General features: G+C 37.9%; 1 protein-coding gene across 2 annotated transcripts in view; it reads left to right on the top strand.

The window, feature by feature from the left end:
- Positions 1 to 24,448, top strand: part of ITGB1 (integrin subunit beta 1) — a 44,240-nt gene extending 19,792 nt beyond the window's left edge. For both annotated transcript variants that reach the window (XM_026842021.1, XM_026842022.1), the window contains exons 4-16: positions 1,746 to 1,968; positions 3,917 to 4,087; positions 4,378 to 4,616; positions 6,974 to 7,129; positions 8,104 to 8,199; positions 9,097 to 9,186; positions 9,918 to 10,058; positions 10,169 to 10,371; positions 11,885 to 12,123; positions 13,621 to 13,843; positions 15,057 to 15,289; positions 17,411 to 17,577; positions 24,298 to 24,448. In XM_026842021.1, the coding sequence (XP_026697822.1) occupies positions 1,746 to 1,968; positions 3,917 to 4,087; positions 4,378 to 4,616; positions 6,974 to 7,129; positions 8,104 to 8,199; positions 9,097 to 9,186; positions 9,918 to 10,058; positions 10,169 to 10,371; positions 11,885 to 12,123; positions 13,621 to 13,843; positions 15,057 to 15,289; positions 17,411 to 17,577; positions 24,298 to 24,363 (2,247 nt within the window). In that variant the 3' untranslated portion in view covers positions 24,364 to 24,448. The remainder of the gene's footprint in view (positions 1 to 1,745; positions 1,969 to 3,916; positions 4,088 to 4,377; positions 4,617 to 6,973; positions 7,130 to 8,103; positions 8,200 to 9,096; positions 9,187 to 9,917; positions 10,059 to 10,168; positions 10,372 to 11,884; positions 12,124 to 13,620; positions 13,844 to 15,056; positions 15,290 to 17,410; positions 17,578 to 24,297) is intronic.
- Positions 24,449 to 25,418: the final 970 nt, after the last annotated feature.

Genomic DNA, 25,418 nt, shown 5'->3' with positions numbered 1-25,418 from the left:
CAGAACAGCTAACTTCAAAAGCACTTGCACAGTGTGACCATATTACTCCTTTTATAGAGAATTTACTGATATTTGTTTCTGGATTTCACAGGAGCCCTCAACTTACTGACAGTTCTAAATAGCGGAATGAAAAGCAATTAGGTAGTTTTCTGAAAATTATTTTTTGGTCTGGATTTGAGTTACTGATTGGAAACAAATCCACCCAAGTTAGGTGCCTGGCTGCAGGGAAGAGGGGTGGAGATGGAGATTTTTCTTGATAGAACACATAAATTTCCTCTATAATCAGAAAAAAAGAGGTACTGATTTCAGAACAACTGCAACATTTTCTGATAGTTGACATCTCTCCACCTTGAGAAAGATAAAACATGTAGTAGATCCAGTTGTGATAGTTCACATGACAGAGGGTGGTAATGGTTCCCAGGTACTTTACAGAACTGAGGCATACCCAAGAATAAGATAGCTGGGCTCCAGTCCCTCCTCAGCCTCAAAGCATTTGAATTCACATCTCCCGGGGACGCTGTATCACCCTACAGGATATATGAGTAAAGGCACTGTGTACTGCTCTATCAAACCAAAGCTGCTATGCAACCAAGAATGGAAGGCATGGAGACAGAAAACGAGCTGGTAAAGTTTTGACTCTTGTTTATCTACTGAAGCACTCAGATGGCAGAAGGTGGAACAAAGATGTAAGTGGGTTCCTGATCCTGTTGACTGTAATATATATGTACACCCACAGAGCTTCTACAGCTTATTGGGATAAAAATAGTCTTGGGACCATGATTCAGAGTGTGAGCTTTATTTCTTTCTCCCCAAATTCCCTAACATGTAGAAAGTGAAAGAAAAGAGATTATGTTCACACTCAGACACAGAAGAAAGCTTTGATTGCAAACCTCCTGCATCATGTATGACTACTCTGGCTAGTGCACAGAGCTGAAATCCCTCTCTAATTGCAGAACTGGCCAATCTGAACTATGGACTAAAAGAAGCTGAATACTTCCCCTCCAACAAGCAACTAAAGGCAGCCAGGAAGCTTCTGGTAAAATCAAGCAAAGACCTACTAAGTTTAGACTTCTAGGGAACAAAAATTGTGAAGTTTCTCAATTAGAAGCCTTATTTATTTACATTTGGGGTTAGAGCTTTTGTTCTGCTTGAGGTAATGGTGACTTATTGTTCAGAATGAAGTTACGTATTGATTTTGCTTATGGATCTCACTTTCAGATTGAATTTCCCCAAAATAAAAGAATTGTTGTCTGTCTTTCCCCTGCTCTGTCAGCATATTGCCATTTTGTTGTGGAGTACCAAAGTACACTTATAATCTTTAAGCCTTTTTTTTTTTAAAAAAAAAAAAAAAAGTTAAAAGGGAGGATAGTTGCCAAGTAGGCTGTACAGATAGGTTCATTTTATTGATGACTACGCGAAGATGAGAGCTTTTTCTACCTGCTATCTCTTTTAGAGTATCCTTTTAGCCAATTTAAAAGGATATTCTGCCAGAGGATGTCATGTCAGAGGTGACATTGGACATTCCCCCCCCATCTTGCTTCCATCTTACACACAGATAAGTATAAGTAGATGCAAACTCCTGGACTAAGTAATAGTCACCGATGTATTTAGTATAATTTAACATATTTCAGGACTGTGTGTTTTATTGCTGATCTTTATAAATTTTTTTAAAGTGCTATCGTGGGTAGAGTATAACAAATTGCAGATAGCTGGAAACTTGATACTTTTTTGCCTGTGTTTTCTAGGACTTTTTGCAAGAAGGAGAACCAACATCTGCCCGATGTGATGACTTGGCAGCACTAAAGAGTAAAGGCTGTCCTATAGAAGATATAGAAAATCCCCGAGGTGACAAACAGGTGCTTGAAGATAGAGAAGTAACGAATCGTAAGATAGGTGCTGCAGAGAAGCTGAAACCAGAGGCCATTACACAGATCCAGCCACAAAAATTAGTGCTGAAACTCAGAGTCGGTAAGGACGGTTTCATTCTACTCTTCGGATGATTTTTCTGTCACCACCGCATCTGCATTTTTTGTTTTGAATGTGTAACCATTTTGTTACAGAAACTGCTATTGTTCAGATAACTTGAATGATAGCAGAGCCATTCAGGTCAGCCCCAGGTGCTTATGTACTCCAAATAGTGCTTGATTTTTATGAAAGTTTAGATATTATCCCTTGTTCCCAATAGAATTTAGGAGAAAATAGATACAGCATGGATTGATAAATATATCAAAAAGGTAGAATTGTTTTGTTTTCAGTATTTTGGAGGTTATTTTCTATAGTGTGGCTTCTTAGAATGAAAGTTGACGAGTGAGCAAAAACTTAGAGAAGTTACGAGAGCATATGCTTTTCCTTGAAGTACTGTCGATGCCTGAAGTCTGAGTGTCTGAACTGAATGGTTTTGTAGTTATGCAGCAAGATTTTTGGATTGCTACATAAACTACTTTCCAGAGGCTAAAAATGTGGACACAGGACTACAGTAATGAGAGCAAAGTAGTTGTGTACCATTTCCAGCCCTAAAGAGAACTTTTATTTCATTCAAATGAGGGGGAAAAAAAAAACAGGGCTAGTAGCTCATACAGTACTTGAGCACAATGGAGGTTGTCCTTAAGGAGATTGCAGGTACTGCATGTGCATTCAACAACTACCTTGTACGTACCTGGAATAAGAGCCTGCACTCAGTGTCAGCTGCGTGGTAGTGATTGCCTTAATAAATGCAAGATGATCTGAAGAAGCTTTGCATGAAGAGGAGAGGAAAGGAATGTTATTTTGCAATTTTGGTATTGTCCATATTTATTTCTAATGTGACCCTTTCAGCTTCAAACCAAATTATTCCTCTTTTGACATGGAAGTTTCTACATTGGAACATACGAGGGACCTGGACAACCAGAACCTAATTACCCAAAAAATTATTACTCTGTTTATAAGCACTTTTTTGTTCATAAGTTCTCTGCTGACAGATTGTGTGCTTGCAGAGGGGGATATTTACTTTCTCTGCAGGCTCTTTTAAAAACAATAGGTAAGGAAAATCTAAAGTCTTTAGGTTTTGGTTTTAGTGGTTGTTCTTTTTGCAGGGTTTTTTCTTATGAAAACCATGCTGCCCTTCAGTGGTTTCCCCGGTTTGCTAATTTTGCTCATATTAAGCAAATGTTTGCCAATTACCAAGCAGACTTCAGCAGCTGCAATATCACCATTTAACTTGACTGAGACAAGTAGAGGGGAAAAAACCTTCCAATTCTATTCCTTATTTCATATATAATAGGCAAAATAATACTTTGCTATTTGCCAGTGGGGGGGGATGTAATTCTTCTGCAGTGTCTTTCAACACCAGATTCTCAAGACTACATGCTTCTGTTGGCAAAATTGAGGGTCTGGGCTTACAATTGCAACAAAATGGTAACTTGCTGTTATCTTGCTGTCATTTCTGTGATCTGAGCCTGTATTTGATGCAAAGTAATTTGAAATATTCCATCCAGAACTGGTGGTTCTTTTATTAAAGAATGTGAGGTTTTTTAAACTAAAACCATGAGAATTTTTTGAGTCATCTTGGATGCAAATAGATACTGAAAATTTGTGCTATTATATCTTACAGAAATCTTGTTAAAAATATTGCAAGTATGAAGATTTGAAATTGCAGCAAGAGAGGCTTGATTTTTGGCAGGCTAGTGTTTTCTATGGAAAGATAAAATACTGTACAAGTATGAAGTTGAACATTTTAAAGAAATACTTCTTGAAATTTTTTTCGTCTTAATTTGATGTTAAGCATTTTTATTAACAGGAGAAAAAAAATCACTCATCTGTAGTTCAAAACCTTCATCAGTATTTCAAAGCTTTTCTTTAAAAAGGCATCTTTCTTCTGTGAGAAGTGAAGTTGTGGAATTTTTAATGGTTTCTATTTGTTGTTTAATCTCTGAAACAGGGGAACCCCAAACATTTTCACTAAAATTTAAGAGAGCTGAAGACTACCCCATTGACCTTTATTATCTTATGGACCTCTCCTATTCTATGAAAGATGATTTAGAGAATGTGAAAAGTCTCGGAACTGCTCTGATGTTAGAAATGGAAAAAATAACTTCAGACTTTAGAATTGGTAAGAAAGATTTTCCTATTCCAAAAAAAAAAAAAGTTTCCTTCCTGATGTTTTTCACATGACTGTTTATGAAGAGGTTTGGGTTTTGTTAAATTAGTAGTATTATGGCAGCTATTTTAATACATAGAATCTGTTGAGGAATGTGGGAGTACTTGGTGTTTATGGAGAAGGGAACATAAATATGAGAGCTATTTCTGATGTCAGTTCAGCTACTTGCATTCTGTTGTGTCATAATATAAATAAGAGACTTCCATTCTTCAACTTACAGGGTTTTTATTGTTCTGTCTTAGGTTTTGGCTCTTTTGTGGAGAAAACTGTGATGCCGTATATAAGTACAACACCAGCCAAACTCAGAAATCCTTGTACAGGTGACCAGAACTGTACAAGTCCATTTAGCTATAAAAATGTGCTCAGCCTTACCAGTGAAGGAAATAAATTCAATGAGCTTGTAGGTAAACAGCACATTTCTGGGAATTTAGATTCTCCTGAAGGTGGATTTGATGCAATAATGCAGGTTGCAGTTTGTGGGGTAAGTGTGTATTAGTTTTCTTTACTGCTCTATTAGATTGAAATTGTTTGAATACAGCCGTAGTGTGTTATGGTGGCTGATGTTTGAACATGTCATCTCATGCTAGTGAAGCAAGATAGACTAGAGACCTCTAGTGAGTGAATGAAACCAGGAAATGGGAAAGTGCTGATTAGAGGTCACAGTCACAGCTGATAGATGCGTTCCAGAGACAAAGTTCTTAAAGTTAACTGTAAAAGAGTCAAGTTCTGCTCCAAAGGGTATGAAATGCTGAATAAACAACTATTCTCAAATTATTTCAAAGCTTTATATGCTTCTTGTTGGTTCAGAGTAGTTTGGTGAATTGTAACTTCTACTAGCTTCTCAGGCAGAAGTAGAGGGCAACCTGATTTTTGTTTGTTTTTCAAGATCTGATCTAGATAACTGCATTCTTCATTTCCATTCTATGAACCTGTACAACATGGTCTTCCAAAAAAGTGATAACTGAGTTTATTGCTTTGTTATCGTGTTATTTTTGCTGTTGATAAATGGAGACAAGACTTTCTAAAACAATCTAGAGTCTTATTTTTAAAGTAAAGTATTAATCATAAGCCTTTTAGGGTTTTTGGTTTTTTGGGGGTTTTTTTTGATGGTTGTGGTGGGTTGACACTGGCTGGTTGCCAGGTGCCCACCAAAGTCACTCTCACTCCACCTCGTCAGCTGGACAGGGGAGAGAAGATATAACAAAAGGCTCATGGGTTGAGATAAGGCCAGGGAGAGATCACTCACCAGTTACCGTCATGGACAAAACAGACTCAACTTGGAAAATTAATTTAATTTATTTCCAATCAAGTCAGAGTAGGATAATGAGAAATAAAACCAAATCTAAAACCACCTTTCCCTCGCCCCTCCTTTCTTTCCTGCCTCAACTTTGCTCCCAGTTTTTCCTCTTTGCCCCCCAGCAGTGCAGGGGGACGAGGAATGAGGGTTGCAGTCAATTCATCACCCATTGTCTCTGCAGCTTCTTCTTCCTCAGGGGGAGGACTCCTCACACTCTTCGCTTGCTCCACCGTGGGGTCCCTCCCATGGGAGACAGTCCTCCGTCAACTGCTCTGGCATGGATCCTTTCCATTGGCTCAGTCCTTCAGGAACAGACTGCTCCAGTGTAGGGGGTCACAGGTCCTGCCAGCAAACCTGCTCCAGCGTGGGCTCCTCTCCATGGGTCCACAGGTCCTGCCAGGAGCCTGATCCAGCCTGGGCTTCCTATGGGGTCACAGCCTTCTCCAGGCATCTCCCTGCTCCAGTGTGGGGTCCTCCTGGGGCTGCAGGTGGATCTCTGCTCCCCCCTTAACCTCCATGTGCTGCAGGGCCCAGCCTGCCTCACCATGGGCTGCACCACTGGCTGCAGGGGAATCTCTGCTCCAGCGCCTGGAGCACCTGCTCCCCCTCCTTCTGCACTGACCTGCACTGTCTGCAGAGCTGGTTCTCTCACAGAGTCTCAATCCTCTTTTTGACTGCAGTTGCACAGGTTTTTATCCCCCTTCTTAACTACATTATTCCAGAGGCGCTACCACTATTGCTGATGGGCTCAGCCTTGGCCAGCAGCAGGTCTGTCTTGGAACTGGCTGCCATCAGCTCTATCAGACATGGCGGAAGCTTCTAGCAGCTTCTCATAGAAGCCACCCCTGTGGCCTGCCCCCACCAAAACCTTGCCACACAAACCCAATACAGTGGTAACTGGTATTTATGTGACACATTTACATGGTCTTATCTCTTTAAATTAACTAGAACTTGAACTTGATGGAAGAATTTTTTTAAAAACAGGAAAGGGTAGGTTACAGAATTAATTAGGCTCTGCAGTTGTGGGCCAGGATTGTGGGACAGTGAAAAAGGGCAGTCATCTGGTGAGCACTATGCTGTATACGAATCTGGACTAGAATGTCAAAGCTTGATGATTCTTCAGAGACTAGTGCCAGGCATCCCACAGTCTTCCAGTTTGAGACTGCAGCAGTGCTCTACATGCTAAGATTGTCCACTGTGTTCAGGCTGTGTGGTAGTGACATAGAAGCGGACTTCGCATTGAAGAACTAGACAGACATGCCCAACTTCTGAAAACTTACCACTCTTCGAATACTCTAGTGAAAGCTGAACAGACCAAAGTATGTCTCAAAGAGAATGCTTCTTGCCTTTGGTGAAAAGCCTGCAACAGATGTTTTGGAACAGACATTTAATTAAGGGCAAGTGCTTCTAAGGTTTGAGTGGATTATGATTTCCAGGATGACACTTTTGCAGTATGGCTTCTCCAAAGTCTGTCTTTTATCTCACAATGCTATAAAATAAATTGGTGCAAAATACCAAAAATCCATTTTTTGTTTCCCAAGGAACAAATTGGCTGGAGAAATGTTACAAGACTATTAGTGTTTTCCACGGATGCTGGATTTCACTTTGCAGGAGATGGTAAACTTGGTGGAATTGTATTACCGAATGATGGGAAATGTCATCTGGAAAATAATGTGTACACAATGAGCCACTATTATGTAAGTCTTTACATCTTATTCTAGAGAAATTAATACTTTGTGATGCTTAAGGTCAAAAAAATTCATTAGGTCATCTAATATAGTTTCAGATCGATGCATCTTTTGAACTTTACCCATTTACCTCTGTATTGCATCAAGTGTCTTTAGCTTAACTAAAGCATATGTGCAAGAATTAATCCAGTCTTGATTGGAAAATTTCAAGAAATGGCAACTTCTACACTATGATTTTTGTTGTTGGATTTCAACTTTAATAGTTAATAACCCTGCATGTCCACTGGCAAACTGTGGTGGCTCTGTCCCATTATTTTATCATTTTGCTAGTCAGAAAGCCAGAAGTATTTTACTACTGTAAAAAATGTAAAATAGAGAGCTTCTCGGTAGGGTTGGTTTTTTTTAAGATGGCTTGAAATCTTGCAAAGTTTATGATAAAAGTATGCTTAATAAAATTGACTTCATGGTTTGTTGATAAGTAAAAAATCAGACAAAATGTGAAAAGAAGAATATTTACTGAATGGGGTAAACACAATAAGCTTCACAAATTCTGTGTGTTCATATATTCCTAAGTTATGTGACCTATTTTTCAGTAAAAGCCTAAAATTAATTCAGTTTTATTTAGTCTTTATGAAAAGGTGCAAGAGGTAGTAGTTTTCACTGAGGTAAGTCATATGGAAAATTACCAAAGGTTATTTTCTGAGAACACTGAGATTAGGGATTTAACCTGGAGACTTTACATGGCAGGGAATACAATAATGTTCTTGTGGAAAAAGCACCTACCTTCATGGGGCATATATGGAATCTTTTCGATGTGTGTTTGGGTTTAAGGTTACTTTAGTTTAAACTGTGACATAAGATTGCTAGTTAGAAGTCTTATGTATGTTTCTAAAGGTGGTTTGTTTTTATGATGTCAGAGTCTTTCTGATTGTTTTCTAGCATGTGTCCCAGATTCGAATTGTATTTATGCTTGATTTTCATAGGATTATCCTTCTATTGCTCATCTGGTACAGAAGCTTAGTGAGAACAATATTCAGACAATCTTTGCTGTTACTGAAGAGTTTCAGGCAGTTTATAAGGTAAAGATAAAACCCCTATATTTCTGGTTTCTGTACTCTTTCCCCCCTGTTAATGCAAAGACTGACTCAGATTTGCTTTGAAATTATTTTAATTTCAAATCAAGCAATTTTAATAAGTTTGGAAATTATCATTGTGGTTTTTATTCACATTTTTATTGTTAGCTTTTTATACTTGTTCAAATTAATACTGAGTGCATGTGTAATTTCCAAGGAGAAAGTGCCCCTCCTCCTTACCCCTCTTTATAGGTAGAAGGAAGTGGAGAACAGATTTGCATTGCTACTTTTTATGAACATTTTTACAACAAAATAGCTGAGGGGTTTGTGGACACTGAATCAAGGGACACATTTATGAAAGAGCATAATTGTCCTTTGTGGTCTATTTATATTCCTGATGTTTAACTAAAAAGCTGGATGTGATTGTGAAACAGGAAATGACTGTAAAGGAGATGCTTATTTTTCATCATTTTAACCTAACAAGGTATTTTTCTTTTTTAGCTATATTCAAGTTGTAAGTGGTTTTTATTTTTTGTTGGAAATAATCTTTTATCGGGCTATCTTTAATGCACTAGAAGTGTGGTGCTGCTTCTTTAAGATCTTGAAGATACCTTATATGTGGTCAACTTGGTACAAGAGGAGGTCTTAGTATTCTGTTACCAAATTTGACATGAAAATGCAGAGGAAAAGAAAAGGCTGGATATTTGTTTATACTAGTAGTGCGGTGTATAACCTCAAAAATCATGAAGATCACCAGCAACACTTTAGCCTTCTTGTTTGAAGAACGTGGTCTTGACTAGTTAATCCACTAAAGCATTATATCACCATACAGATATTTATAGTACAAATTATACTTTGTTAGTAAGACTTTAATTTTCCTTTTACTTCTGTAAATATTGAAAGGAACTGAAAAATCTGATACCAAAATCTGCAGTGGGAACATTGTCTTCAAACTCCAGCAATGTGATTCAGCTGATCATTGATGCATACAATGTAAGTTCAGATTTTATTCAGGTTGTGTTTATTTTTCTTGCTTCTAAATTGTTACAAGTTTTTCAGGCAGATACTCTAAGGTGGATTTTTTTTTTTTAATACAAACCACAAAGTTAGCACACTAAATTATAAATACACCACCATTGCAGTAAAACCATATTAGACACTATGGCCATAAGAGGTTAGATGACAAGAAAGATGTATTCTTAAAGCCAATTAAAACAAAACTACAAAGAAAAGTTATTATCCATGTTTTCCCTTTTAAAAAAATAAAACCCACAACCAAAAACCCCGCTGTTTCTTCATCATCTTTAGTTCTTGCCTTCTTTACACATGAAGGAGAAAAGGGCCATTTTGCAACCATTTGACCCCAAAGAAAATGACTGTATCAACCATAGGGACCTCCTAAGGTTTGGCCCCAAAATATTTTCCTCATAGCTGTGTTGTGTAAATGGGCCCTATTTCCCTTTTGGAGTACACAGGGCAAACAAGTGCCTCCAGCATCTGTGGAGACCTGCCCTGGTCCTGCATATCAGGGTTCAACCGTAAGAAGGGGTCTCCACGGTGTGACTGTGGGCAGCCCTGGGCTGGTGTTTCTTGACATGTTGGAATTTATGTAATTCAAGTGTGCCCATGGGATTGGCACTTAGACTGTGCATAGTTGTGTAGTGTCTTTTCAGCAGAATGCTTGTGCAACTCAGTTCGAAGTTAGCTAATAACTATTGGTTTAGTCCCTTTCTTCAGAGGTTATCCTGGAAAACAGTAAGCTACCAAAAGGAGTGACAATCAGTTATAAGTCCTTCTGCAAGAATGGAGTGAATGACACACAAGAAGATGGAAGGAAATGTTCTAACATTTCAATTGGAGATGAGGTAACGTACAGTATATGTGTTGCTACTAAAAACTAAACACTCAGGTGTTGTTTTTTAACAGTACAGACAAAACTCCTTTTAGTAATGTGGCATTCTATTTTTCTTTGCAGGTTAAATTTGAGATTAATGTAACAGCTAATGAATGTCCAAAGAAAGGACAAAATGAAACAATTAAAATTAAACCACTGGGGTTCACTGAAGAAGTGGAAATTAATCTACAGTTCATCTGTGAATGTCAGTGTCAAAGTGAAGGAGAACCTAATAGTCAAGCCTGCCACGAAGGAAATGGAACATTTGAATGTGGTGCATGCAGGTAATTTTTTTTTCCCCAAGAGAGAAGTATGAGCAAGAACCCTTAATTAGGGTTTATTTGGTTTTAACGAATTTTTTTAGTGAAATGACAAGAATTGCTGTTATGGACCTGTTTCTTTTAGGGTATTTTGACATACTGCCTTATCTCTGCAAATAATCCCTATGCTGAAATTCCTAATACTGATTATTAGATTGGCAGTATTGTACAAGTCAGAATTCAAGTTTGGCCTTGAGTCAGTACCTTTAAGGATATAGGTCTTACTGCTTTTCTTGTTCCTTTATTTAACTTCGAGGTCAATGTAATAGGGCAAAATTATGGATTTATGGGACAAACTGAATGGAAATACTTTGACGTTTTTGCAGGTATTCATACTGACCTAATTATACCCTTCTAATGTGAGTTCTGTTGATTTTGAGAAATTCAAAGGCTTCCTAGTTTTTTGATAGGAGCTCCTACCCAGATTGCCACCAGTTGTTTCACAGCAAGAAAGAGTGAAAATCATAAAAACCACCTTTTATTTTGGATGACACCTCAGTCTCTTCTTCCTGAATTTCTTATTTCTAACCTTTTTGGAATCTTTTTACAATGTTTTTATATACTTATGCCTTTGAAATGTTCGTTATTGCCCATCACAGGAATTAAATTACACATGTATTCCTTATTACACATTTGAAAATAAGTAAAATGATAACGGATTTTCTGGAATTGCACACAATTAAAGCAGAGCAAAATCTTAGAGTTTCAGTGAAGATTGGTTGAAGATCAACCTAATAAATAAAGGTTTAAGCCTTCCTCTCCCCCACCCCCCGAGAAACCTACAGCAAAAGCGAAAACTGTTTCTTTTTGGAAACTGTTGAGAGGAGAATGGTAAAAGCAGAATGGAATTAAGATCTTCTGCAGGAAAACAAGATGCAGGACTTTCGAAAACAGTAGTGGTTCCTGTTCAGTGAACTGTAACTGAAATAAAGTGTAACATTCTCATTCCTCATGGTTTAATATGTGACCTATTAAAAATGAAACAAAACATATGGACTTAACAACCTCTGTTTGTTCATTGATATTTTAGCCTTGATAATGAGAAGTGCTGATCCCCAGAGATCTCAGCTGGTGCTCAGCAGCTCTGAAGATCATCTACTCCCCTGCATAATTGCTGTTCATGGGAGATCTTTTTATTCAAAGATGACGGCAGCTACAGTGAACTGTCACTTAAAAATAATTATTGTTCTGTCACATGAGAGAGGGATTAATAGTGGTTATGTGGCAATTTAGTTAGAGGTGGTGGCACATAGTTTCTCACCTGGCATGTCAGCATAGAAGCAACTTAGTCCAGTTTGCTCCAGTGTCTCCAAGAACACCTATGTAGGTGTCAGCTAGAAATCTCAATTGAAGTTTAACTCTGAATATTCCTTGAGAAAATAATCACTTACTCCTGTTCTTTCTGATATTTTTGCAGTCTTCTTACTGTATGACTTTTAATCAAGTTTACATTTTCAGTCGTGTTTTTACCTTGCAGATGTAATGAAGGACGTATTGGAAGACTATGTGAATGTAGTACAGATGAAGTAAATAGTGAGGATATGGATGCTTACTGCAGGAGGGAGAACAGTACAGAAATATGCAGTAACAATGGAGAATGCATTTGTGGACAATGTGTATGCAAGAAAAGAGAAAACACCAATGAAGTGTATTCTGGCAAATATTGTGAATGTGATAACTTCAATTGTGATCGATCAAATGGTTTGATTTGTGGAGGTGAGAAACTACTTGAGTTTTCTGGAGGCAGAACTGGCCAGCAGTTTTCAAGTCTGACAACTCTACCCTGTAGAGTAGTGAAACTTAGCTTAAAGACCATAGCTACTTGATAAGAGAGATGAGAATATCCACAGATTTAGTGACTGAAAATGTCTATTAATAAAATGGCTCTCTATGATGACAAACATGTAGTGTGTTAATGCCCATTTCACCTTCCTTGAACCACAGATACAAGAAGGATGTAAAGTGAACTGGACTTCTGCTGTTTATTACAGAATTACCCTCAGGTATTATAGTAAAGAATTCTGAGACAACTGGCCAGATATTATAATGTTAACTGGCTCAGTATAACCACTGTGTCAATAAAAAAAGATAATGACCTCAACTTTTAATAGTGAGTGCTTGACTCTATGCTCAACGAGATACCAGTGAGATGCTGTCTTGAGACTATTCTGAAAGATAAGTGAAGATTAGAACATGCAAGATCCAGAAAAACACCTTAAGAGCCTGAAATAAGACCCTGATGGCAGTTAATTCTTGAAATCAAAAGCAATTTAGAAAACACTCCAGCAGCCAGTGTTTAAATTATTTTGCTTGCATGTATTTTTGTCCTATAACTTTCCTAGGCTGCTTTGCTCATGGAAGTACCTGGTAGAAGTCTTAACTACTACCTCAATTTTGACTGTGGTACAAAAATAAAACAGAGAAGCCGCTAAGCTTTAACGTAATATGAGAATACCTCATCTGTCTGATTTGCTCAGAATACTCTTTGGTCATCAGCTCCACAAAGGATAGGAGCAATGGTGGTGATGTTCCAAAAAATATGGTGACAGATAAGTATTGACTTAAACGCTTTATTCTCAGTGAACAAGGAGGGATGTAGCCAAAGATCTTTCCATTTCATCCAAGTCACCCTTCTGGAGATAAAGTTTTCTTGTTTCCTGTGTAGAGGGTGTAAGGAGCATAAAGTTTAGTTGGGTGGGTGAGGTCAGAAGTACAGCAGCTGAATGGTGGTGTTCTAGGAAGCCAAAGGTGTTTCGTTTGTCTGTGTTGTGAAGTCTTGTTAGTTCGTTCCTCATCTTGTTAGGTCTTGCTTTAGAAATCTGCCTAGCAATAGATAAAAAGACAGGAGTGATCGATGTATCGATATACATATAAAATTGTGAACTGAAGCAGTGCTGTAATGCTTTCCACCCAGGAGATATAGCCATCACATTATACTGTTCTTGATCAGCTTTCCTTAGTCTTGTTTTTTTGTTTATGAAATTAAACCCAAATGTAAGAGAATTAAAAAGGGGAGAAACACCTGTAAGTCGCTTTTCGAGGAGCTAAAATCTGTTTTGTAGCTCTGAATTCATTAGCATCTTCATTATCTCTCCACCAGGGTTTTCTTTTCCCTGTATCTATCCTGAAATGGTGGACATGTATTTCTTACTGTCAAAAATTTTCCATTTTATATTAGATTTAATTTCACTGCAATATCTCTTCAATGCACAGGAAATGGTATCTGCAAATGCAGAGTGTGCGAGTGTTTCCCCAACTTCACTGGCAGCGCGTGCGATTGTTCTTTGGATACTTTTCCCTGTATGGCGTCTAATGGACAGATTTGCAATGGAAGAGGAACCTGTGAATGTGGCACCTGTAATTGTACAGATCCCAAATTCCAAGGTGCCACATGTGAAATGTGTCAGACTTGTGTCGGTGTCTGTGCAGAGCACAAGTAAGTACCTAGAAAATCAAGTCCCAGCTTCTATGCATTTGAGTTTGTGATATTTGTGTGTGCAGAATTTTTAAAATGAGGCTTTTGATATTGTGCTTTATTCTACCCTGAAATGTAAGGACATCAGATCATCCCTTTAGACAGTAGAAGTTGCTGGGTGAGAATCAATAATTACAAATAAAACATTATTGATACATTATTTTGATTGCTTCCAGATAGGCAAATTATTTCTTAAATTTTTTCCCTGCCATGTTTTGTTAGGCATAGAAATGTGTACATTATGTTAAATCAGTGTTAACCATTCAGATTGACTTGGGCAGGTTACAGCTTTCCCCTCTTTTCCTGTATGATTGTCAGCAGCCAACCTTCTGCATAGCTGGAGGGAACATAGGTCTATAGTGTAACAAGCTGTAAAGTCCCATCATCTTGACCTTTTGAAATCAATGTAACAAAAGTATACGTGTACTGTGCGATTTCCAGAGTAGTTAAAACTTTAGCTAAACTTATTGTTTAAAACTCTTATTCCAAAATACTGTTGAAAAATTCAGACTACCCTGACAGTTGAAAACTAAACCTAGATCTTTGTGGGCCAGTGAAATTTGCATCCCTACCTTTGGAAATCTGGGTTTTTACAAACCAAGCATTTCCTGCATGGAGACTTTGAAATAAGTTTATGGTTAGTGACTGGGCTTATTCCTGGCTTTGTGCTGCTGACTTTAAGGGTTTCTCTCAGCACAGTCTTTTTAATATAAAAATCCTGCTCAGTGTGCTTTTTTCAATGAGTTATTTGGAGTGATATCCTACTGTAAAGCTTGTCACTCGGTTTGTTCTTTTTAACCCGTCTGTTTCTTGGATACTGTTTCAATGTAACTATCTTTTGTACCAACACTGCTTTCTCTGAGAGTATTCATTTTTCAGGTGGGAGGTGTTGAAAAAGTTTTAGCCTTATTTCCTTTTAGAGATTTAGGTAAATTTTTTTCTGCCCCTGAAACTCGTGTGTCATCCAGGGAGAGAAATTTGTTAATCTCAAGGTGCATAAATGTTCTGGCTGGTAAAAAGCTGTGTCTTGCTTTATTTTTTCCTGACCTCTAAAGCAAACAAGCTGGGTTTCTTGGGAGTTTTTCCCCACATTTTCTCCTTTATGTGTCTTTAGATGCTGGGAATCTTCTGTGAACATATTAAAAAACATTGCTTCTGATGTGTACTTTCACAGGGACTGCGTTCAATGCAGAGCTTTCGATAAGGGAGAAAAGAAGGAAACATGTTCTCAGGAATGTATGCATTTCAACATGACACGCGTAGAAAGCAGAGATAAGTTGCCACAGCCTGGACAGCCCGATCCATTGTCTCATTGCAAAGAGAAGGATGTTGATGACTGCTGGTTCTACTTCACATATTCTGTCAACTCAAACGGTGAAGCCAGTGTCCACGTGGTAGAGACCCCAGGTGTGAACATGATCTTGTCTACTTCCCTCTGTCTTTGTTAATTCTTGCAGTTGTTGCATACTACAAAGTAGCTCTGGTTGATTTGTGTGAGTTAGATGCGTTTTGACATTGGTACCTATTCCCTAAGTGAGAGGTGGGGATGTCTGGAACTTGAGTGGCTTTAGAAGAATATCTCTCTAGATCTAGTTTTTTCAAACCTTTAGGCTTAGGTTTTGTTTTTTTAAGAGCAAGAAGTCAATCAGGTATGTGTATTTGTTAAAGCATTTCATGTTTCCACTTGACATACTTTGCAGACTTGTTTACCTGCCCTACAGCAAGGCCTAGATATCTAAATTTTAATATTTTTTTTTTTTGGACTGGGCTTGTGCTACAGGCTATAAACAATGGTGTCTGTGGGGTTTTGTTGCTTTTTTCCTTAATAATAGAGGGCCAGTCATACACACAAAACCACCACCACCACCGAATTGTGTACTGTGCTGCAAACTGCTTAAATTATTTCAGGCTGAGGGCCTTTGCTTTTACTGAACTGCTGTATCTTCAAGAATAGATCTGAAGAGCCTTTTGCTTAGTTAATCCTTAACAGTTAACTCTTCTTGATTTTTTTCAATCTTCTAATACAAATAAGAGAGAACAATTCTAGAGATTGACCAGTAATTTACCATTTATTTATGAAGAGTATTGTCTGAATCATTGAATGTTGCATCTAACAGTGCAGAAATTCTGCTTTTGTACTTTAGCAGTGTGCGATCACCTGATTTTTATAAGTCTGAAACAAAATTCACATCTTACTTGTGTCTTGAAAGGTTTACTGTGGTATTCTACTGAAGGAATTTTTAGATTGATCATTTGGGTGATGATCACTTAATACACATCAGTGGTTAGTGGCTCTTAGAAATAAATACCACTTCAGTTCAGAATGTTTAAAATTCTCTAAAAATGTAGTCCAAAGTGTAGAGGAGGACTTTGAGCCCCATCTTCTTTTAGGACAAGGCCAAATTTGCCCTACACTTTTGAGGTCTGACCTTTTCTTCTTGGATAAACTTCTGTTTCCTTAGTTAGAATCTGAATCAAGCCTTCATGCACCAAGAAGCACCTTAATTTTGTGCCATACAAGTGCTGAAGGAACAAGCTCTGTTCAGTAGGGCTGTATCTGGTGGAGCAGATGCTTGTTCCTTATTGGTTGCCAGGGAATTCCTGTCATGTCCCTTCCCACTTCTTTCACTCCTGTAGAGGCAGCTACCAAGATTTGGAGTCTGAAGTTTGGAGGGAAGCAGTTTTCCTATTGACAACACAGGAGTTACATTTATTTGCTTCTGACTCCTTCAGTCTATGCATTAAGCTCTGCAAAAGCCCTTGTTCAGTTTGTGATTATTAAAAATTTTATGTTAATAGAACAGTTAGGTTTTAATTAATTATTATTATTATTATTATTATTATTATTAATTTATTTATTTCTATGTTAGTCACCTTTAATCATTTTGCATCTGTATTACACTTTTCAAACGCATAATTCACTTACTTTGAAAGTACATTATATTTTTCTGCAAAGATGATGTGGGGGGTTTTTAAATTTCAGCAGAGATCAATTCCCAAGATGAAGAAATATCCTAAGAAAATAAAAACCTGTCTCAAAAGCAAAGTTCTTACTTATCTCTATATTAGCTGCTAACAATAATAGCTGTATGAAGTAAAATGAGGAATACCCTTTCTCTGTAATGGTGTTGACAGTCTGTGGAGCCTGTTTTGCTAATCTGCATTTGTACTCTTAGCTGGTTTATCCCTCCAGCACCACCTTTGACTTGGAGCTCTTGCATGTTTAAAATACAATTGCTAGTTATTTTATTCTAATACTCTAGATGAATAGCTTAAGGGGTTAGCAGTGTGCACACTTCATCACCAGATCATGAATTGTTCTATAGCTAAGATTAAACACTACTTAGAAGGATAAAAATAAGCTGAAATATTACAGGATGTCCACATTCCAAAACTCTCATTATTTGAAAGGAAAATAGTATTGGCATACCTTTGATATTCAAAATAGTGGCTTCATAACAAAAGCATATGGATGTGCATTACCTTTACCATTTTGTAAAGTCACACTTCCCCTGCTTTGTTCCATAGAATGCCCCAGTGGCCCTGACATCATTCCCATTGTAGCTGGTGTGGTTGCTGGAATTGTTCTTATTGGACTTGCATTGTTATTGATTTGGAAACTACTAATGATCATTCATGACAGAAGAGAATTTGCTAAATTTGAAAAGGAGAAGATGAATGCCAAGTGGGATACGGTAAGTCAAGAGGCTTTTATCTGTATAAAAGCTACAGAGGTCGAGGAAGAATAGAAGATTTTTTTGTTCACATGCCTTAAATGTTTCAGATTGTATTCTCACCTTCTGGCCTATGGAGGAACAGAAGGATCCATATTTTTATGCCGACTTCAAAGCATGTTATGTGTTACCACTAGCAAAAAAACCAAAAACCCACAAAACCCAAAACAAAACAAAAAAACCTCCCACAACAACCAACAAAAACCCCAACCCTCTTTGAGAAGTACCTCTTGAGTTAGAATGTAATGGTGACAGAACAGTTGAACTGTGCAATTGTACCACACTACAACATACTATTAAAATGTTTATTAGAAGATGAGAGTTGCTTTTGTATAAAATGAAGAAGAGAATGTAATGCTTATGGAGGAGATCTTCTAAATACTTACACAGGTTTAGTTGGGAGATTTCAGTAACTTGGAACAAAATCATGGCTGGTACTGGTTTGCTGAAATCTTCCCTGTCAACAAAAAATTGTAGGCTTACATAGGCTATAGAGTTGCTGCCTCTGGGAAATCTTAGGAATCCTACTAATCAGAAACCCTTCACTACAGTTCTGTGGAAGTCAACACCCACATACACTTGATAAGAGAATATTTGAAAAAAATCTCCTAGGAAGTCTTGTTTCTATTTAAGAAAATTAATTAATTCTATGCTGGAAAGAAAAATACTAACACTTTTCTTTATATATAGCATGATTTTCTTTTCCTGCGATAGTGGAGAATGTTACTTTTTTTTTTTTCCCTGTTGAATTATTCGACATTGACCATTTCTTTTACTTCAGCAAGAAAATCCAATATACAAGAGCCCTATTAACAATTTCAAGAATCCAAACTATGGACGTAAAGCTGGTCTCTAAGTCTCAGTTTGTATCTTCTTTCATTTTCTTCCTTTTTTTTGTCCTTTGCATGTCACTTCAAACTCACTGTATGTCATAGTCAGTTAATCACAGTTTGATTCTTGCTGAGTTTATATACTACTGCTTTGATTCTGGGGTTTTAAGGAATGCAGCTTGAAAATTTTTAACTTTTTTTGACAGCAAGGTTGCTTACTTACTAATACCACCAGTACCACCTTAAACTATTCTACAAGTGATTTTTTTGTGTGTGTGTGGATAAATGTGTGGATATGTAATGAAACAGCTGTTAGGCTCGAAGAAGCTGTTTGGATTGTGGAGAGACAGAGTTCAGGGGAGGGTTTGTCTTCTGTTTCCTCAAATCAACAGTCAGTTTGCTTAAAGTTGGTATGTTTGCAAAGCTAGTTCAGATACTCCTCAGGTATCCTAGCCTATAAATATTGCTGGTTTTATTAAAATAACTCTGGGAACATTCAGAGAAGCCTTACAGATTTTTATTTTTTTTTTAACTGCTTTGGCATATTAACCTAGCATAGAACTAGCCTGTATTTAAACTGTGAAACTCTACTGATTTTATAATACACATCTTATTTTTTCCATCCTTATTTCTACTGAAACTGGCAATATCACAGTACTTGTAGCCCAGCCAGCTTGGGGGACTCCATAGGAAAAAAACCCCAAACAACCCATTAATGTTCTTGTCCTCTCTAGATGCATTTTCCCCCAGTTTTTAGGCCCTCCTAAACTCTACCTGAACACCTCATTTCTTTTTGGAAAGGCTGACTTCAGTTCTCTCCACATTCAATATGCAAGGAGAAACAGCAGTATCCAGAAGAGGAAGTCAGTAAACCAGAAGTGATGGGTAGATAACCTTCTGTAGATTTTTGAGGTTGCACTTTCTTGAATGCTTTAGGTGTTCTTCTCCTTCCCTGGGATCCCCAGCTGCTGGGGAGGGAATGAGAAAGGGAGGATGTGGTGGGGAATGGTTGTCAGAAGAGCACTGAGAGATAGGAATTACAGAGATCAGATTAGAGGGAAGGGAATGAAGTCAGGAAGGCAGCACATCCCTTTAATATCCCAGGGCTTTTTTCTGGAGCCAGTGGATGGGAATGATCTGTAGCTCTAATTTTATTGTCTGCTGTCTCTATTTTTCAGTGTTGCACTCAAAAGATTTTTGGAAAGGAAAAATGAGGGGAGAAAGCAGGAATTAAGAGTATTTAAGCTCTTACCTGTCATCTCTGTGACAACAATTCCGAATACTTTGTCTAGCATTCTGAGCCCTTACTTGATGAAATATACTTGCCTTTGCTCTTTGCAGTCATTTCACTTTCCAATGTGTCCAAAATTGATTGTAAAAATGTTTGGTTTGCTTGCCACACCAACCACGTTCACCTCCTTTCCATTTTTCTTTTCAGAGTCAATTATTCTGGGGAGGAAATGGAGTAGTTCTTCCTTTCTAACATTTCACATAAACCATCTAGTTAAGTCTCTGTTATGTTCTCTTGTGTACTTTGTTGCATGCAGGATAAACATCTAACAAACCATACGGTGTGTAACTTCCATTCTGTGCTCTTGTTCTCTGCCCCATGACTTTCAGGATCTAATGAATAGTGCTGCCATTTCTCCTCAAAACGTAGTTCTTGCATAAAGCTTTCCTCGTGTGTAAATTCAGGGATTGGCTTCTGCCTTTTTGTTTCACTCACTGCGAAGATTAGAAGTATGAAAGTGTGAGGGTTTTTTAAACATGACTTTATCATTTTTGGTATTCATAGAAATATCAGAACTTTGGGAAGAGACGGAGGTCTGTTTAACTTTATTGGCCACCGAAAAGGAGGAAATCAGTATTGGCAGAATAGGTGACCCACAGGAAGTAAAAAGAAGAAAGTCCTCCTTTCCCCTACAACTAAGATTTTTCTAGGGTTTTTAGATTGTTGACATAACCTTTCATTTAGGTGAAAAAAGAGTTGTCTTGTATTGCCAAGGCAAAAAATTAATCTGAAATCCCATTACAAGAAAATTACGCTGCAGTAGGTTCCTTCCAGGTGTATACGTGTACAATAAAATTAAGTGTGCAGTTTGTGTGACCCTTCCCCCTCTTCCACAGCAGTCATACACACATGTGAACTTGGTTACTGCAGTGCGCAAACTGCGGCACCACAGAGCTTGTCCTGGACCAGGTGCCCACATACTTCCCCAGTCCTGGTCTGTCATGTTGTGAATGACTTGTCGCCACAGTATCCTTGCTGTTGATGCTCAGGCCAGCTAGGTTGAAGAGAGTTCGGTTTGTCCTTGGCCTGCAGCACAGCTACTGTCTTAATGTTGTTTCACCACCGTCGGGCCTTACCATCCTCACTGCCTGTCTGGTTTAGATTTGTGTCATGAAGAGTGTTTACTTGATAGCAGGCCAGCTGCTGTCCTCTACTATTCCAGTCCTGGTGGATGACGCCCTCTGTCGTCGGTGTTACCCTTAACCTTGGGCTTTGCTTCATCCTTTGATTCAACTGCCCTATTTACAGATTGACAGATGACTCTGTTTATATTACTGTAAAATAATGATGGATATTAACAAGAGCCAAAAATAGTAAGAACAGTGTATATGTGGGTGATTTAAATAGTCTAGAGTGCAGTTTCTTGCAGTGACTTAGAACTTAAACTCACTATAAAGGTAGCTTAAGTGACTGTTGAAACAGTAACTCCATGGAGAAAAAAGGAATAAGAAGGTTGAGTCTAGTTGAAAATGAATACTGTTGCAAGAACATAGCTCTTTATTCTTTGCTGAAGGTACTTTTAAAAAAAACCCTCCATCTTTATTTGAATGTCTTGATCTTGTATATAGTTACTGTTTGTTGATTTTTATTTTGGTTTAAGTGTGCATGGTGTTTTCATTTGTAGGGGCATGTGGCAAACATGTTTTCCCTAACTTTGCATGCTTAAACCAGTGCATTCTCTGCAGTGGTGTAAAGAAAATGGGTTCATTTAAAACCAGCAGTATTTGTCTAAGACAGCAAGTTTGGAATACCACATTTTAGTGACCAGTTAAAAACCTGGAATGCTGCCAGTCTCTGAAAGTTCATACCATGTGCCAGCTGTGGTGGGCCCTAAGCAAAGAGAGTTGTGTTGGACTAGTGGACATTTATTTACTACTTCCGTGTTAGTTTTAATGATAAGGTATCTGTAGAAGACAAGGGCTGAGACATAGTGATCAAGTATGGCTGGAAATGCCAGGGCTGTCACTGGCTCTCTAACCAAAGATAGCAGGGAAGGAATTGCAAATCCATGTTGGGGTTACAGGCAGTAGAGCCTCAAGGGCTGTTTAGCTGATCCAGCATAAGGTTGGGTTAAGCTGAATAGTTCTTTGTGTGTTGACTAAATCTCTGTTATTTGTTATGGGAACCAAGACATTCTACTGACATGGGGAGATACCTGGTTGGGTGCCTTATTCAGTGACCTAAATCCCACTGTGTGCTTCTAAGAGTTCTTGGGAACATAACATGCAAGTACAAGGGAAGACAGTACAGCCCTTCAATTGCTGTGTAAATAGCGCTTATGCTACATAAAGAGCTTATAAATTTAAAATTGTGATTTCTCCTGAAAATGCATTATAGTAAAAAAATTTACAATCTTACTGACAAATTACATTTTAAACCTGATTGCAAGTTTAAATTAATTGTACGAGCAGCACCCTGCAGATTTCCAAGTTTTAGTCCTAACCTTTAGACCAATTCCAACACTATCTGAAAGAAGTTATCTCTCTCTTACAAACAAGAAAATGTAAACGTATACCTCCCTGTATATGCTGGGGGTAGTCTGTTTTGTAAAACGTTGAAGGTTAAAAGCACAGTATAACAAGTATTACATAATCCCTTGCCTTCAGAAGGCTGTGCAGTATCTTCTAGTCTCCATATGATGCAGACTGTGAAGCTTACAGACTTCCTCTGCATCAAACTTCTACATTTTTAAGAATTCTTCATTAAAACTTGTTGAGGAAACAAACACTGTACATTGTCAAGAACTTTGAGGCATAATGAGATACTTCAGTTACAGATTAAATCCCTCATCCCTGGATGTTTTTCCAGTTTCATTTACATTTTACTATTGCAAAGCTTTTTATTAAAAATATTGGGAGGAGATAATTTAGCATTGAGTAATTTGTCTGGCCGAGAACTAGCCACAATGCTGTATTTCCATGATGACTAAAAAAAATTTAAAAAAAAAAAAATCTTAACTCCCCATCCCTTTCCAAACAAGTAGCGGGATGTACTTTAAATCAAGACAGAGTTTGCCTGAGAACTGAGAGAAGGGTCTTTTGCTGTTGCTATGTATTTGTGAAGTATAGACAGCACTGGACACCTTCATCTCAAGCTGTATGGCATTGACTTAGATCTTGAGAAGAGTGAACAGAGAATCTTGACTTCCATTGTCCAGCAATCCAGATTCTGATGGGACTTGAGAGATTAGGCTGGAGTCTCCCAGGTCTAGGCAGGACTGGACATGCCTCGCTGGTCTTTGCCTGTAGAGAAGCTGACTTCAAGGAGAAACACCCTTTTTCTGTGAAAGGAACCATGGCAGCAAGACAGTAACACCAGTTCAATGGTCTTCCTTAGCAGCAGCTCCTGTTGTTGGGGTAGACCAGTTACTTGGTGCCTACCAGGTCTTGCAAATAGAAGGCAACAAAGTTCCTAGGAATTGTGATACGAAAATTTCACACCAAGTTACATTTTGCTTGCCTTGCCTGCGATATTCCCAGTTGATTTTCCAGGCTTATGACCCTAAAAAAACAGACACAAATGGTGTCTGTGTGTCATGGAGGATGATTTCCTTTAGGAAAATTTCCTGTAGGAAAAATTGTTTTAACCTGAAATATTTTAAACACTGTATAATTAAATAGAACAGAATTAATACAGTTACATAGGCCATCTCAGATTGGGGGCGGGCACTTCAAAGGGAGAGAGATTCCCTTACTACTGCTGAAGGTCAGGTACGGTTCTGGATGGAACTTCACTCAGGCTGACATCTGCAGCATAGCCCCTTCTCCTACCAAGATTTACTTACTGATTTTGAGTTCAAGTTGTTCATCTTATGTGTGCAAGGACACCATAAATAGAGTAAGGTCTACCGAGATAAAAGGAAACCTGGGAACAAAGGAAGCTTAAAATACGCTTAATATAGAGGTTTTTAAATCTCAGAAAGAGAGATGTAAGTAGTTGTTCTGTGGGCATTTTTTGTGTCAGTAGAAATAATTGTTTTATTACAGCATTTGCACCAGTACAGAAATTTTTTAGTTTTAACTGTGCATTTTGAGCGTATGGGGGCTGGGGGAACCTGCAGGAATAAAATGAGAATGCCAAGTACTGAATGTTCAACATAAATATTGAATGTGCATTATCAAAATACTACAAGCCTTTCCACTTTGTTTCTAGAATTAAATTATAATACAAGATAAGCTGTTTAAATGTTTATTATAGCAGAATGTGGTCTGTGGTTAGACATGGTTTCAAACAATGTAATTTACTATTCTGCTATTTAAAAAATGTCATGGGCTGCAGGCCCTTGTGTTGATGGTTCAGCGCTGAGATGACCACACGAGGTTCAGCTGCCTTTGAAGGAAACCTGTAGTGTAAATCAAACAGGATTGTGGCCTAACCCTTTGCTTTGTTAGCTGAGCATGCCTTTGTTCAAGTTGCTAGAGGGAAAACTAGTTTGACTTAAACTGTGTGTCCAAACAAACCATTAATGGGTAATTTCTTAAGCTGATTTTTACACTTCTTGAAAACATGGTGCCTTTCTTATATCTTTAAATGTTAACATAAATATTTTTCTTTTTCTAGGGTGAAAATCCTATTTACAAGAGTGCAGTGACAACTGTGGTCAATCCTAAATATGAGGGAAAATGAACACTGCTTGTATATCTTCACAACACTGTATGCAGCGTAGCAATTTTTGTAGTCACAGTAAGATAGATTTAGGGCAAACTGCTTTTTTTTTTTTTTTTTTTTTTTTTTTTCAAATAAAAGTAATCAGTGCCAGAGGTCTGACAAAAAAAAACTTGAGACTGTGTAGCCTAGTCAGCTAAGGTCACATGGTGCCTTTTTGACCTTTTCCACTCCTGTGCTGTGAATCTGGGTCTTCTGCAGGGTATGATACTGCGGTGGCAGGACTGGGAGGGAAATGGTTAAAGCAATCAGCATGAGGGCTCTGCCTAGCCATTTAGTATTAAACTTTTTAGCTTTACAGGGAAATCAGGGCTTGAGTTTGCAGATATAATGAAACTCATGTAGCATGGAGCTGGTGGTTAATTGGTCATCTTCTTGCTAGACATATGATTAAGTATATGGTAAGTTGAATAAGTTGGAAGTGAGCAGTGTAAAAGACTGAAAAGTGTGTGCATACTTATTTTTAATTTTTAAGTTGCTTATTGCCAAGTTATAGTCAAAATGAAAGGGTTTGAGAAGAATGTTAAGAAGGAGAAAATAGCTTTAAAACACGTGCCATTACTGAAAAAGTTGCTGACTGGTAACTTGCTTAGTTTTTCTTTGTAAATTCAAGCCTGGGGTGGCAGTATCATGAAGTACCTTACCAAGACATCCTCAAACACATAAGGGCCTTACATCATACTGTGTCTTTATTCTGTAATGTTTCCTTGGTTTAAAGCCTGGTGCTTTGTCACCCTTCTAATCTTTTTAACGTATTTGGTTGTGATTCTTTTTGTAATATTTTTGTATCAACACAAGCTTTTTTTCCTTTTTTTTTTTTTGAGCAGTCTTAGCTGTAAATTTGCCTTTACCCTGTAGCTAAGATTGCTAGTTTGTCATGTGACGTAAGTCACACATCATTCTTGACATGTGCCGTGTATATTTGCCTTTGACCATTCAGACTGCATCACAGTCATATTCTTGTTTTAAGTGCCTTTTTATGTTAACAGATGTTCACTTTTTACAGTGCTATTACT

The sequence above is a fragment of the Athene cunicularia genome, assembly GCF_003259725.1.
Source record: "Athene cunicularia isolate RWA chromosome 2 unlocalized genomic scaffold, athCun1 chr2_part1, whole genome shotgun sequence".
Lineage (NCBI taxonomy): Eukaryota > Metazoa > Chordata > Aves > Strigiformes > Strigidae > Athene > Athene cunicularia.
This window is presented reverse-complemented; position numbering and strand designations above follow the sequence as displayed.